Consider the following 15,106-nt stretch of genomic DNA (forward strand, 5'->3'; position numbering starts at 1 on the left):
TTGCATGATTTAGGCGTATTTGTTCTTCTCTGGACAACCCTCCTCCCCGCAAAGAAACCCTCTGCTGAGCGACATGAACCCGTTCTTGGGGAGCCTATGTTCAGTAGATGTAATAATTTAAGTCAGCAGTGAACTCACCTTCCAACCTGGGGAGAGAGCTCTGGATGTAGAGGGAGAATTGGGACGAGTTTGATGGGTGGGGGTGACTACGGTAAGTATGCTACCGACAGGGTTTCCCCCCAGCAAACTGGCAAAGAAAGAAGGTGAAGTCTTGGCCAGGCCAGGCGGATTGGGGGGCAGGAAGTGAAAGGCTGCAGTTATAAAGCGCTGCTTGAGGCGGTCTCTCCAAGAGCCTCTGAACTTGATCAGATGTTCTGTTTCCTAGAGAGAGATGGCGGCCGGGCTCTGAGGCTGCCTCAAGGCGTACACTTTGGGGCTCGGCCCCGTTCGGGATATGACAATCACAGCCATCTTTCTCTCGGCCTTTTCTTTCCACTCTCACTCTCTTGCATTCTTTGCAAATGCCCTGCCGGACCAAAAGAAAAAAAAATGAGTGGATTTATAGCCTTGTGTGAACCTGGTCATTATGTCCAGAAAGACCTTGCACCAGACAGGAGGGGGGTGTGATCCCACACACAACTCTGGAAAGTAAATCCTTAAGAGGTAAGAAGTCCCCGAGGTCACTACGTGCTTCTCAGGATAAGAGTAGAAGAGAGCAAAGCCTTGGCTGTTTAGAGGGAAGAAAATTCCACCTCACAGTCCTCATTCCCACCTCCCACTTTTGCGTTTGAAAATGTTGAGAATTTGAAGCTGATTAGCCCCGTGGTTTGAAAACGGCAGTGATCCTGTGTGTGTCTAGTGAGTTTGCTAAGCAGTGTGTTTAGTGTGTTGTGTGCATGTTTTGTGTACAGAGGCTGTGCATTCTGTTCATGTTTAGTATTTGTGCTTGTGCATGTGTTTGCTGTATGTGCATGTATTTACTCTGTTGTGTTTAGTTTGATGGGTGCCTATGTTTAGTGTTCTGTGTGTAGTTCGTTGTGTTACTGGGTTGTGTGTACTTACTGTTGTGTTTAGTTGTGTGGGTGTTTAGTGTGGTATGTGCGTGTTTACTGTGTTGCGTGTTTCCTGCTGCGTGCTTGTGTTTACTGTGGTGTTATATGTGTTTGCTTTGTTGTGTGTGGGGTGTGGGGGGTGGGCGACAGTAGAGGGGGCAGCGGCGAGTATAGCCACTACTCACAAACTAGAGAGTCAAGGCTTGGCTCAGACCGAAGTAAGGGAGATCGGCTCTAATTGTAATTGCTTCTCCTTGTTTGGGTCTCGGCCGGCCAGCAGCAGCACCGGGCACAGACAGCAAGCTGGCCGGCCTGGGTCCGGGGTCTTGGGGCAATTAGGGCCCACGGTGGCGTGTAGGGAGGATGCGGCTAATGGGCCAAGAGCGTGGAACTGCTGCGCTCGCACCCGGATCGGCGCCCTGCGGCCGCAGAGGGGACACATTCTCGGGGTGGTGAGGCGGTAGGGGCCCAAGCCGGACTGGATGTCCAGCGCCGCGCCGACGGTGGGAACGATCCTCGCCGGGCAGAGTTCATTTGGCCAAAGCGGGTAAAGCGCGCACGAGGAGTGCTTGCCCGCTTGGGGCCAGAGGGAAACCGGGGAGAGGCCCAGCTCTGCCCCGCCGGTCACCGGCTCCAGCCTGGCTCCGGTTCCCCACAGCAGCGCAAGCCCGGGGGAGCCCACTCGCGGGCGCCGGGCCGCCGCCGCCTCACCTGCCAGGCGCCTGGCCACGGCCCAATCAGCGGCGGCCGCTCGGCCGCGGCTGCCATGTTCCCCACTCCGCGCTGCCAATCAGTGTGGCGGCGGCCAATGGGCTGCAGGGCCGGGGGTCAGGTGACCGCGGGCCAGCCGGCTCCCCATTGGCGCGCGCTCCGCGGCCTCCCGCTCGGTTTATGTGAGAGGAGTGAGTGATTGACTTTATCAGTCCAAGGACATTACTCTGGAGGCGAAGAGGCTGGGACTCGCGCGGCGAGCGGCGAGGACCGAGCCTGCCTCCTGTCCGCTGCCTGCCCGCTGGCTGCAAGCTGGCTCTGCTGCTAAGCACAGCTTAGCCGGGAGGCCGGTGCTGAGGGAGCTTCCTGGCCCCGCGGTTCTGCGCTCTCGGAGAGAGGAGGGGTGCCCGGGACAGGATTGGCAAACTCCGCCCTCCACTTATTATTTTGCTTATTTTTCTTTGTGCGCGCCTGTTAGTTTGTTAAACCAGATCTAGTCCCAGAGTCTTTTCTCCTCCCTTCTCCCCCCTCCTTCTTCCCCCCTCCTCCCCCCATCGTGTTCCTTCTACTTCCCCTCCTCCCTCCTATCCCTCTGCAGGAGACTCTCGCAGCGACGGAAAGTTGCAGCCCCTGGTACAGCCTTGGGGGTCTCCCGGCAGTGTCCAACCGCCGCCACCCCTCTCCGACTACGGCACTTCGGAGATCTCCTCCTTCGCCCGCACCCTCGCTCATTTCAGCCGGATCGCCTGTACTCAGAACGCCCCACCCATGACGATGCTCCTGGACGGAGGCCCGCAGTTCCCCGGGCTGGGAGTGGGCAGCTTCGGCGCGCCACGCCACCACGAGATGCCCAACCGCGAACCGGCGGGCATGGGGCTGAATCCCTTCGGGGACTCGCCCCACGCCGCCGCCGCCGCCGCCGCTGCCGCTGCCTTCAAGCTGAGCCCCGCTGCGGCTCACGATCTGTCTTCGGGCCAGAGCTCGGCGTTCACGCCGCAGGGTTCGGGTTACGCCAACGCCCTGGGTCATCATCACCATCATCATCACCACCATCACCATGCGGGCCAGGTGCCCAGCTACGGCGGTGCCGCCTCCGCCGCCTTCAACTCCACGCGCGACTTTCTGTTCCGCCAGCGCGGCTCCGGGCTCGGCGAGGCGGCCTCGAGTGGCGGGCAGCACGGGCTCTTCGCCGGCTCGGCGAGCAGCCTGCACGCTCCAGCTGGCATTCCCGAGCCCCCAGGCTACCTGCTCTTCCCCGGGCTGCATGAGCAGGGCGCCGGGCACCCGTCACCCACAGGGCACGTGGACAACAACCAGGTCCACCTGGGGCTGCGCGGGGAGCTGTTTGGCCGTGCCGATCCGTACCGCCCGGTGGCCAGCCCGCGCACGGACCCCTACACGGCCGGCGCGCAGTTCCCTAACTACAGCCCCATGAACATGAACATGGGCGTGAACGTGGCGGCCCACCACGGGCCTGGCGCCTTCTTCCGTTATATGCGGCAGCCCATAAAGCAGGAGCTGTCGTGCAAGTGGATCGATGAGGCTCAGCTGAGCCGGCCCAAGAAGAGCTGCGACCGGACCTTCAGCACCATGCACGAGCTGGTGACACATGTCACCATGGAGCATGTTGGGGGCCCGGAGCAGAACAACCATGTCTGCTACTGGGAGGAGTGCCCCCGCGAGGGCAAGTCCTTCAAGGCGAAGTACAAACTGGTCAACCACATTCGAGTGCACACGGGCGAGAAGCCCTTCCCATGCCCCTTCCCGGGCTGCGGGAAGATCTTTGCCCGCTCCGAGAATCTCAAGATCCACAAAAGGACCCACACAGGTAAGGGGAAAGGCAGGCGGGCGCGGGATTCACCGCGGCACCGCTCCACGAAGTCGACTTTCAGCGCGAGGGAGAGGGGTGGCGGCCAGAGAGAGGGGCGGCGCCCCGCCCGGGCGGTTCGGAAAAGAAGCGCTGTCAGTGTCCCTCCGCCTCGCGCCTTCCCCGCCCCGCAGCGCTTTTGCTCACTTCTAACTTCCCGGGCGGACAGCTCTGCGGTCTCAGGAACTAATTGGAACCTTCTCGCGCCCAGGAACAAACTGGCGCCGCCTCTTTTTGTCTTTTTCTGGGTTACTATGAAGGGACTCCGAATGTGTTGAGAGCATATTGCTTACAAGCGACTTAGCTCTCGGCACACATTCGGGGGAGGCAACCATAGAGATGCTAATGAAAACTAACTTTCGGTTACTTCCGCTCTTTTTTACCCTTGATTGGCACAACTCCTAATTAAATGACTGATACTTTTGTCAAACTATTTTTATTTGGAGTTCCAGGTTCAGTTCAGTCCTCCGAGAGGAAAGCTAAAGTAGAAAAGGCACCACAGTTTCGTGGCTTGTTCAGAACATCGTGTAAAACTGTCTGGAGCCCCTAGATGTATACAGTTTTCTGTTTTCGAACGTTAAGTACGACTACTCAAGCTTTTTAATACTGGGTTTAGCAAAACCGCTGCATTTGAAAGAGGCAAATTAAAAGGTACAAAGAAGGAACTGAATGAGATTGTCCCGTCTCCGGTCCATTGTCCCGCCCCGGCTTGGTTACATCGCCGAGGTGGCGGTAGAACGTGGTCGCGCATTGGGAGCCCTGGGCCGGCTGGGGTGGAACCACAACTTAGGGGAAACTTTGGAGGAGCCAGGGGCTTTCCCATCCTGCGGGAGAACAAAGGGACGGGCAGGTTCTGGGCCAGCCCTGCTCCACCCCCGCCCCCGACCACCACTCCCCAACCCAGCAGGCTCAACCGGCGCTCTCCATTTTTCTCTAGGGAAAAGAGATGCCACAGCCGCCCCCAGTCGGCGCTCCCTCTCCGGGAAGACCGCCGGGCGCTCAGTCTCCCGCTGCTCGGCCCTAGGAGACTCCTGGCCCTGACCGTATTTTCCCCCCTTTGCATTTTTGCCTCTTGCAGGTGAGAAACCTTTCAAATGTGAATTTGAAGGCTGTGACAGACGCTTTGCCAACAGCAGCGACCGCAAGAAGCACATGCATGTGCACACCTCGGACAAGCCCTATATCTGCAAAGTGTGCGACAAGTCCTACACGCACCCGAGCTCCCTGCGCAAGCACATGAAGGTAATTACCTCTTTATTAGCGGTCGGCGGTTTATAAACACTCGGCCCGACACCGGGCAGCGGAACGGAAGCCCCCGCGCTGCCAACCCTGTATCCTCCACGTTAAATCGAGTTGCTCCAGCGGTGCACCTTGAACCCATTTTGGGGACCCGGAGGGGGGCGGGGGAGAGCACAGTGGGGAGGAGGAGGGAGCGGAGGGAACAGTCACTGTTTACTGGGAAGCTCTAACCGAGCTCGCCAGGGCTTGAGGTTGCAGTGGCTGCCTCTTCCCGGTTCAGCCCGCGGTGGAAACCAGGAGTGCCCGCGCCGAACCCGGGGGTGGGTGCTTCATTCGCTCTTCGGCTTCGGATAAAACAATAGGGCCGAGGAGCGCGGTCTGATTCCCACGTATTTGTCTGAGACCTCGCAGCGCCCAGGGCGCCTGTGTCAACCTTCTCTACCTGCTTTCCCAAGCCGAAGTCGGCTTGGTGAAACCTGGGCCTGGAGTGAATCTTTTATAGAGCCCCAAAGACTAAGTGCTTATCCCACTCCATCCGCGGAGACAGCATTTTTGAAGGGGCATGAATAAAACAGAGTGCTTTATTTCTTTTCCATAATGCCAATCTTAGGGCTGAAACTGTTTTGTTGGAGAACATCTCCAGGTTTTCTAGACATCGGTAATATGGAAATTAAAAACAAAAAATCAAAAATCAGCAGCATTTCTCTTTTAAGTGGGTCACTGGGCGGTCTTGCTCTTACAGTGCTCGAATTCTGCTCTTGTTTTTGCTTGCACAATGCCAGTTGGAATTATATTCATTATAATATATACATGTTAATTTTAGGTTCATGAATCTCAAGGGTCAGATTCCTCCCCTGCTGCCAGTTCAGGCTATGAATCTTCCACTCCACCCGCTATAGCTTCTGCAAACAGTAAAGATACCACTAAAACCCTTTCTGCAGTTCAAACTAGCACCAGCCACAACCCTGGACTTCCTCCCAATTTTAACGAATGGTACGTCTGAGGACAAACACAAACACAAACCCTGTTAACCATAGAATGGACCAAATGCATTTTAAAAAGAAAACTGAGACCAATCAGATGGAAATGGAGTTTTAAGGCAAGAGGCCACATATAGGGCTACATCTTGTTAATTGCAATTGTCCAGGAAGGTTTTGGGGCAAGATCCAAAAGTAGCCATGCCCTTTTCTCAGGATTAGAAAATATGTTTTGGCATTTGAAGGATTTAAAAAAATCTTTTCACTGCTTTTTCCTCCCCTTTCTCTTGCTCTGTGCACACCCCATCCCTAAACTCCTTCAGTTCATTTTAACACTTGTCCTGTTTCTTGAGGAAGTTATAGAAGGCTTGTTGGTGGTGGTGATGTTAAACTGATGGAAATTCTTCGCCTTAGTGGTGATTGTCTAAACTCTCACAGTCTTAAACCGTGCCAAAGTCCTGTTATGTCTTGAACTTTTCCTCAAAGCATTACACTTGTGAATGTATTTTTGTCTAATGGGGTCGAAACTGTTGTTCAGTATTTTTTCAGGCTGAGGATGTGATGTTACTCTACACAGATTGTGACGTTTAGTATACAGTTGCCTTTTGTAATAACTTTTTTTTTTGTAAATACATATCCATTGATGCCATATTTATCGTTTGTAATTTAATTATTGCTACAAGTGCCGGGAACTGAACAATATTTATGGATAAATGTTTTCTAACAAATTTCTGTACAGCTTTTGATTATAACTGCTTTAGCATTAAATTTTATTGTTTTGAAAGAACACAATTTACAATTTTTGAACCACTGACTCCTTTCTCTTGTTTTGTAACAAAGAGGAGACGTGAGCAAATGAAATCTTGTTTGTTGGTATTTATAACTCAGATCCCTTTTTTAATTGTCAAATTATTTTTCTATTGCAGTATAGATTCCTTACAGTGTCAGTTTCCATCTGGGAAGACCCTCCTTTCTTTATCTCTAGCTCAGATGGTTGTTTAACTGCGAGTTTAAATGTGTTTGTCCTGGATTTTCGGCATGCAAATCAAATATTACTGATCAATTCAGTTAGTGGCCATGACATCTCAATCTTGTACTTCAAAGACTGAGAAGCTGGATTTAATCATCCCTGCCCTACATATATGAACATAAGGTAACCTAATGAGTTTTATGTCCCTTAGTTTTTTATTACCTTACATAAAAATGAACACTGCGGCAGGATGCATGTCTCCATTCTATCAAGAGATCACCCATATACCTATATATGTTTGTATCTATGACTTATCTAATCTGCCTATCAAATCTATCTAGCTCTCTATATATTTTCAAAAGTAAGCCTATGTCTGAAACAGTGGTGATGAGTAAGGCCAGTTAAGCCGTGCTTACTTATGGTTAAAGTGCTTCTTAAAGAAACCATAGTCCATTTACAGTTTTAGAAGGCAAAGGCTGATTTGTTTTGCTGTATATAGTTCAATTCATAATTATCACAATTATTCATAACATTTTTTTATAGTGGTGTAATAACTGCAGCGGTTCTGAAATGATATTATGGAAAGAAAAACTTGCAAAATATGTATTTTTAAAGTTCATGGTTTGTAGGCAAAGATGTTAAGAGCATTGTTTCCATTAAAATCAATAACAACGAAAAATGGTTGTTTGCTTTGTGATAAAATATTAACAATCCATTTAATCTTCAGCGAAGCAACTCATTTGGACAAGCAGTTCTTTTACAGTTGTTATATGAAAAAGAAACTGATTGCTATATTGGGGGGTTGGAGTGGGTAGAGTATTGAGAGACATTTTTTTAACTAATTTAGGGTGCTGTTTAATATTGAGAGCCCAATCTCTGCATGAGTAACCAGCTTGCAAATCAGCGAATAGAATGGTGGAGATAAGGAATTGTAAAGAATTTAGAAATGTAATGAATAGGCTTAAGTACTTCCTTCTCTTGAAGGGGCAATGCTCTAGGTTTTTTGGTGGCAGTCAATTTGGTATTATACATAATCATTTTGAATTCTAGAATTTTGTTTATTGTTCTTTTTGAAGAAATAAAGCCTTGGCACATCTTATTTATGTTATAACATTTTTGTATTTGGTGCCTGATTTTTTTTTCATGTTCAAATAAATCAACCTTAAATTGAAGTGCTCAGAGAACTGATGATGATTAAAAGAAACTTTGATTCCCTGGATATAGTTGAAGCAGTCTATTTTAAGTTATCCACTGATCTTTGTCCACAGACAATTAATTCTTGACAGTTTCTAATTGCAAATTGCTTTGGATGCAATTTTTGTTTGTGTAGAATGGGGTTTTTTTTGCACTTTCCTCCATCAATAGACAAGGCAAGGGGTGACTTCACAAGTGAAGAGCAGGTAACCTGGTCAGTCTACCACTCCTACCCCAGACATTCCAATCTTGACCTTGACATTGAGGGTGCTGGACCAAATTCCTATTTCTGGATTTTTCCTTCACTTCAAACCAGAGACCATTTTAAATGCTCAGCAAGCTTTCAGAAAGTGTATATTCATAAGATTGTCTCTGAATGTGTTCCAACTGAAGTTTAAGTAGTGTCTTTCTTCTGAAATATGCATTGAACTTCCACAGCTTACTGTTTACTCCATGAATTCTCTCTACCCCCAACTTAACCTAACCTTAAATGGGAGTAGAGTGATGGGTTGGTTGCAAGGTTCTCTCGGAAACTTGCTTCTCCCCCCTCTCCCCCCCTCCCCCCGGCATTAAATATATTAAATATCTCCTTAGGAGATGTAAAGAAGAGTTTGGCCTTTCCTTAGTAGGCTTGAAATTATTCTACCATAAAATTTTACAGTAAAGCATTGTGTCCTAAGAGGGGAAGATGCCAATTAACAATGACGATTACCCATATTAAGATAATGTAAAAGCTTTGCCCTCTACATGATTTCCTCTAATTTGGGTGTAGCATCATATTTCTCAAATAATCTATGTCCTCTGCCCTTATCATTTGTTGCAAAGAAAAATTTATTTTAGTGGAAGACTTTTCACAGATTTTCTTCCTATAATCTGACTCTGGAAGTACACATTCAGTCTTGAATTTTCAGTAAATACCTTAAAGAATAAGCACCTGCCCCCGCCCCCCCCCAACAAAAAACCTTGTAACCCTAAAGGTGGATCTGCTGGGAACTACGAATGTCAGCTGAACTCTTAGTGATCTACCTGTTATTTTCCTTCTCGCACCTGGTAAGACCTTTGTTAAAAGTCCATTATCTTTTCCAAAATGGATGGTTTAGTTTAAGATTTTCACTGTTGGGTGGGGAAGTGGGAGGTGTCTATTTCCACGCAGACAGAAGTCTAGCCTTCCTCCAGTTTGGAAGGTTAAAGATCGGGGTCCAGGCTAAGCAGGGCAGTCGGTCTTAGCTACTGACCGCCTCCGCTCACAAAGCGTTGCAGGAAAGTTGTGTTCAGGACTTCCTTGCCCCTCCCCCCTTCTCGTCGCCTGCTGTCTCCTTGCTTCTTCGCCCCTGGCTCCCTCTCCTCCCCCTTTAAAACCCCCAAAACAAACGAAAAAAGTCTAAAGGCACTTGTTTCTGTAAGAATCGCCAGCGGTGTGCCCATCCCCTGAAGAGTGGGTTCTCCGCCTTTCCGCTAGGCTAGTTTTCTCTCAAGCTGACTGACCCTCGAGGCTCAAATCTCGAGTCGGGCTTTGCCCTGGGATGGGGCCAGGCGCTTCGGAAGTCAGGGCTCCAGCTCGGCAGTCCTCAAGCCCCTCGTCGGCGCGCCCACGGTCCCTGTCCACACACCAAGTTCTTGCGAGTCCCGGTCGAAGCTCGGGCCGGGGGGAGGGGACCTCATTTCCTAGGGTCAGTTCTCTCGCGGTCTCGGCCCGCTGACCCTTTGACCTCCACCTACAGGGCCCTCGGCGGCCGTAAGCCGGCGGTCGCCCGGGATCCGAGGACGCTTCGCGCCCCATCGCCTCCCGGCCTCATTAGGCCGGCGGGGCTGTAAAGCAGGAATCAGCCGCTGCCTAATCCGGACCTGGGGTCAATACGAGCCCAAACAATGGTGAGCTCCGAAGGCCGCAGCGCAGCGCTGGCCGCAAACTTTGTGTTCCATTCATTTTCTTAAGGTGGTGGGGGTGGGGCCGGGAGGGTGCTTGCTACTCGCACGCCCGAAGGCCGCTCCCGGCTACTGGGGCTCTTGAGCGAGCGTCCTCTCGCTCGGCCTTCTGGTCTCTTCGCAGCGCTAGGGACTGGACAGGGTGGCGAGGCCCCGGGCCTGGTTGACGGCCCGCGCGAGGGCTCGAGGACCGGCCCAAAGGGGGCCGCCCCCGCGCCGGGAACAGACTTTGAAGTGGGTTTTTAGCGCGCACGTGTGAGAGCCGGGCCAGGGCCGGAGCGGGGGACCCGCTGGGAGGAAAGAGGAGGCTCGGGCCTGGGCCCCAACCCCTCCCCCGCTCCCCCTCTCTCTGGCCTTTTCAAGCCGCGGCCGGGGGCCCGCCGGTCTCCCCACCCCCACTCCCCCACGCCCGCGCCCGCGCCGCGCGCAGGCGCACACTGTGCAGCCGTCGAGTCGGATTCCGCTGCTAGGGGGTGGGGGGAGAGTTGAAAGCGGCTTTGCAGCGCCTCGGCCTCCGCTGAGCCGGGAGGGAGGGGAGGAGAGGGATGTGGGAAAGGGGGGTTGATTTGGGGGCGGCTCTCGAGTCGTGAACATGGCGGCCGGATGCGAACCCCCGCGGAGCGCAGCAAAGCGCAGACTGCGGGCTGCTGAACTGTTGTGTGGTTTAAACTCCCTTGTTATTCCTCAGCTCTGAGCGCCTCGCGGGAGAATGTAGGTCGTGGCGGCCGAACGCAAAATTGTTAAAAACGGAAGCGAAGAAGTTCTTCCAGGGCATTCTGGGCGTGGGAAGTTGGCGAGCCTTCTGGGTGTTGGGGTTCCCTGGGGACTTGGACATGAAACCCGCCAGAGGCCGCCTCACCCTCCTGTCCCGAATTAAAACATTTACCCCGGGCCCTCATGGAGGGGGGGAGGCGGATGGCATTTTGAGTTATCGCGCTCGGGTCGGGTTCCATAGCACCTTCGAGTCCCTAAATAATGCCAATGAGTGGATACTGTTCTCTTCCAGGACAATGGCGGGACCCGTGGGGTGGGGGGACACATACGCACCATTTCCGAATAAAATGTCCCGGCTTATCAACAGATGTGCTATTTCTAGTTTGAACGCTATATGTTGCTCAGGCCCCGTTTTCTGCATATCTCATTTAAACGTGGACCTATGAAAAATGGCTTTTGCGTGTGCTCTCACAGCTGTTGGTCTTGCGTTAAGGAAAAGAAAAGGCCACAATCCCGAAAACTTTCGTTCAGCTTTTGCTTAACTGCCTTAACGCTGGCGTGTGAAAGAACCCCTAGTAGCTCTGGGACCTCGAGCTCGTGTTTTCTCTGCAGAAAAATGCTGCAGATTCACCTTCAGATGTGTCTTTCGTGAGAAAAAAAATGTGGGATAAAAAAGTGTAGTTATTGACCCCTGGCTCTTCTAGGAAAATAAGCGGCACGAATTCTTTCAAGTTGCGTAAAGGCCAACAACTAGACGAAAAGGCAGCCTTCTTGGGGTTGCCCACTGTCAAGCATTTGGGCTCCCGAAGGTGTGGGGCAGTTCCCGTGGGCCACCTTGGGAAGGGCCCAGGTGGGTGGGCAGGTCATTAGCAGAGCTGGCCCAGATCTGGGGGAAATCTGCAAAACAGTGCCTTTATCTGCAGAGAACAATTGATGGGGTTGTCTTTCCTCCTTTTCAGTGCACAAAGAAGACGGCTTTGGAACAAGAATTTGGAATATGCGTTTAAGTTGTCGTGCTTTGCATTGGGAACCCCTGGGCAATTAAAATAAGCATGCACTGTAGTATTTTCTGTCCTTTTCTTATGTGTGATTCCTGCAAGTCAAAGGGGCTGGAGCCTCTTCTGCAGTTTGGAAACTTGTTTTGAAATTGCCACCCAACAGATCTTTTTTTCCCCCTTTGGATGAAGTTCCCTTCCCGGGCTCCAACTACACCCCCCCACCCCCCACTGGAATAGAATATTGACATCTTTGGGAGATCAAAGGAAGTAGATGCTGCTTACTGTATACTTTATTTTTCCATGCCGTAGTTTGATCCCAGAGGTTTGAGCTTTTTCCAGGTTAAATCTCTTGGAACCATAAGTGTGGAAAATGAAAAGTTCATTAGCTTGAAAAAGCTTTAGCCGAGGGTTAGGCGGTTGGTCTCTTTAAGAACTACAGAGCCCAGTTTGTATCTTAAGTTGACTTTAAAATCAAGCTTAAAGATGCACTGGTGAACTGTCTCCCCTGGAGACCTGCCGTGTTCTTTGGGTCATTTGATATGGTAAAACTGGTTGATTTTCATAGGAGTTAGATGAATGGAATTTCTGCAAAACTAGCCAAGTGATCAATTGGTAGAACTCTTACATTTGTTTGAATGACAACTCCAAAGGGCACTGCTTTTTCCACTGAGGTTTGGTTCCTATCATAACTATTGAAATTTTTACGGCTTGAAAAACACTAAGTTTGCAGGAAGCATTTAAAGGGGGCAGTGTTACAGAACACTTGGACTAACAGTGACTTAATGCAGGAGCAAAGCTTCTTTGAATAAGAGTCAAGAAACTCCTGTTTCAAAAAATCTGTTAAAACTAAAGAAAATGCCTTTCTTTGAAAACCATCTAACGAAGCAAACAATTTTGTATATTTTTCATGTGATGACAGTTCAACCTGTTTACTAATCTGATGAATAGAGAGAAATGTGAGCTTTACAGTAACTGTAAAAATAGCCTTCACCAGATGGCAAGCTTATAGTGTTTGATCTCTAATAGGATGTATATGTTGTCTTATGTGTTTTATTAAAACCCAGCCTACATAAAGACCATTTGAATGTAAGGTGTTAAGAATAAAAGATTCCATCATGTTTTATTATAAGCTAGCATTTAAAACAACATATCCAGTAACATTTTATGAATTTTTTCTAAGAGTAAATGTAGCCTGTTTTGACCTATCTGCAGTTCACTTTTTGTTTTTTTGCCAGTGTTGTCCTGCTTGGTATCCGGGACAGTCTCTAATTCCTGACGAAGAACTTGATACTGACGTTGGTATGCAGCAGCCAGCCCTCCATAACACTACCTATCCTAAATGCAGGGTTAATGCCGAACCTACTGTGCAAGAAATGATTTACTGATGAGGTTTCAAAGAAAACCACATCAATTTGGATGTCTGTTACCTTGAAGTGATCATTTTAAGAGTAGTAGCTTCTTCCCTAGGTATAAAAAGACTATTTTCTCCTTTTGGTGTATTTCATTCTGTGTTGAGCAATCATTTGTGAAATGAAAAAGCAAAAAAATCTGCCCCCCCCCCACCCCGCACCCCACGAATTTAGGATTATAAATGGGAAGATGGAGGTGAAGACTGGCCCACTGATTCATAACCCAGTGTGTATTGTCTCATGCGTTGTGTTGACCTTGTTGAAATCTCTTTCAAATATTTGCATTCCACACATAGAACTAAAGTGTTTAAAACTAGAAAAATGAATGCTTGTTTTGTTAATTTCATGTTTGTGTTCAAAAAGCAATACCCAGGATCCCTACAATTGTTGTTTGACTGAAATAAAACCATTTAAATTATTTTTTTGTGATTATTGTTTTATTACAGTGGCAACTATAGCCCCTAAATAACCTTGATTAACATGTTGAATTGGGACAATTTATATTCTATTCACATTTTTCATGATATAGCTGGGCTTTCACTTTGCAATCAACTTGGAAAAAAACAACCCACTGAACAAACCCCAACCGTTTTGAGCTCACAGTGTTTTCCTGGAGGGAGTCAGGGCCAGGTGCTGGGGAGGTCAGGGGAAGAATTCAGAGCCAAGGATTGATTAGGGTGATTAGAATGAAGGACTTGAGGCAAGAGTTTGGAGAAAAAAGAGAATTTAAACACTACTATTTGGGTGAGAAAGAGAGGGAAAGACAAAGCTGAAGATAACCTCAAAGGAGAGAGGAGGGCCTCTGGGGAGGGGACCTTGCAGTATTAGCACATTACATGTATATTATTCAGAAGCCCCAATTGGTTCTTGGGGCAGGCAACTTGGCAGCCATTGATTAGAACACTTATAGAATCGTGGAATATAGGTGTTATTAAAACATGACTTGTTAATTAACTGTGGTATTAGAGAAAATGAAGACACTTCAGAGAAAGTCTTTGAACTCCAGATACTTGATTTCTCATTTTACATCTAACATCTGTTATCTAACGTAATATGTGAGTGGCCATCATTCTATTTATTTGACATGAGTATGCCATGATGAGGTATTGTAAAATTGAAGACTTATAGAGTGTTTTGCTATTGATTCCTTAAATCCAGTTTTATTAAAATTTCTGCTAAGTAGACTGATGATACTGTAATTTTTAAGTAGAGGGAAAATTGCTCATCTCCCTCTGATTTTTGTTGTTCATTTACATCGAGTGTAGGCCAGGCAAGAAAGACTGTGATTCTTTGATTCTTAGCTCCCTAAAACTTGACATTTTTTTATCTCCCCATAACGTTGTTGGTAGAATATTTTGTTTTGTTTTTGTTTTTAAGAGCGGGAACTCTGTTCTTTCAGACAGGCAGTGGAGTATTATAATGGGATTATTAAAAAAGTCCTTGGAAAGGTAAGCTACAAAGTTGTGCACGAGCTGTGATAATAATACCTCCTAGGGTTATCCTAAGGATTAAGCAAGAAAATGTCCATAAAGAGCCTGGCACAGAGTCGTCTGTGAACAAATGTTAATTCCCTTCCTTCCGCCTTGCAGGTAGCTATTGTTTTGCTCCTTTTGGGTAGTTTCCTATTTTTAATATCATGGAATATTTTACTAAAAACATGTAGTGATTTGTACTGGGGTGCAAATTAATGCAGTTTTCAGAAAATAGATGACTTTTGGCATATAAGAAATACTGCATTTCATAAGCATAATCACTAGATCAGCCATGTGGGTTTATAAACATAGCTATGAATATTTAAACACGTAAAATTAAAATGTTATTAAATGCCTGTTGTTCATTGTCATCCAATGCATACACTTATTCTTAGATAAAAATAAGTTGTGTCCTTAAAATCTGTAAACATAGTAATTTAATGGTTTACTTTTGATAAAATTTTTACTTTAGTCAACAGCTTGATTTATATTTAAATTAAATGACAATTTTACAACGTGAAAATTGGCATTCAAATTTTACGCAAAGATTAAATGTTCTGATGTCTTAAATTATTCA

General features: G+C 48.2%; 1 protein-coding gene across 2 annotated transcripts; it reads left to right on the forward strand.

The window, feature by feature from the left end:
• Positions 1–1,962: 1,962 nt before the first annotated feature.
• Positions 1,963–13,474, forward strand: ZIC3 (Zic family member 3). 2 transcript variants are annotated; one of them, XM_044764219.2, is made up of 3 exons: positions 1,963–3,591; positions 4,709–4,872; positions 12,884–13,474. In XM_044764219.2, exons 1-3 carry the CDS (start codon positions 2,532–2,534, stop codon positions 13,031–13,033), a joined length of 1,374 nt encoding a protein of 457 aa, XP_044620154.1. In that variant the 5' UTR covers positions 1,963–2,531; the 3' UTR covers positions 13,034–13,474. The 2 variants fall into 2 exon arrangements, with proteins under 2 accessions (XP_044620154.1, XP_014685497.1); XM_014830011.3 differs by lacking the exon at positions 12,884–13,474 and adding an exon at positions 5,693–8,028.
• The last annotated feature ends 1,632 nt before the right edge of the window (positions 13,475–15,106 follow it).

This window comes from Equus asinus, chromosome X, assembly GCF_041296235.1.
Source record: "Equus asinus isolate D_3611 breed Donkey chromosome X, EquAss-T2T_v2, whole genome shotgun sequence".
Classification (NCBI taxonomy): domain Eukaryota; kingdom Metazoa; phylum Chordata; class Mammalia; order Perissodactyla; family Equidae; genus Equus; species Equus asinus.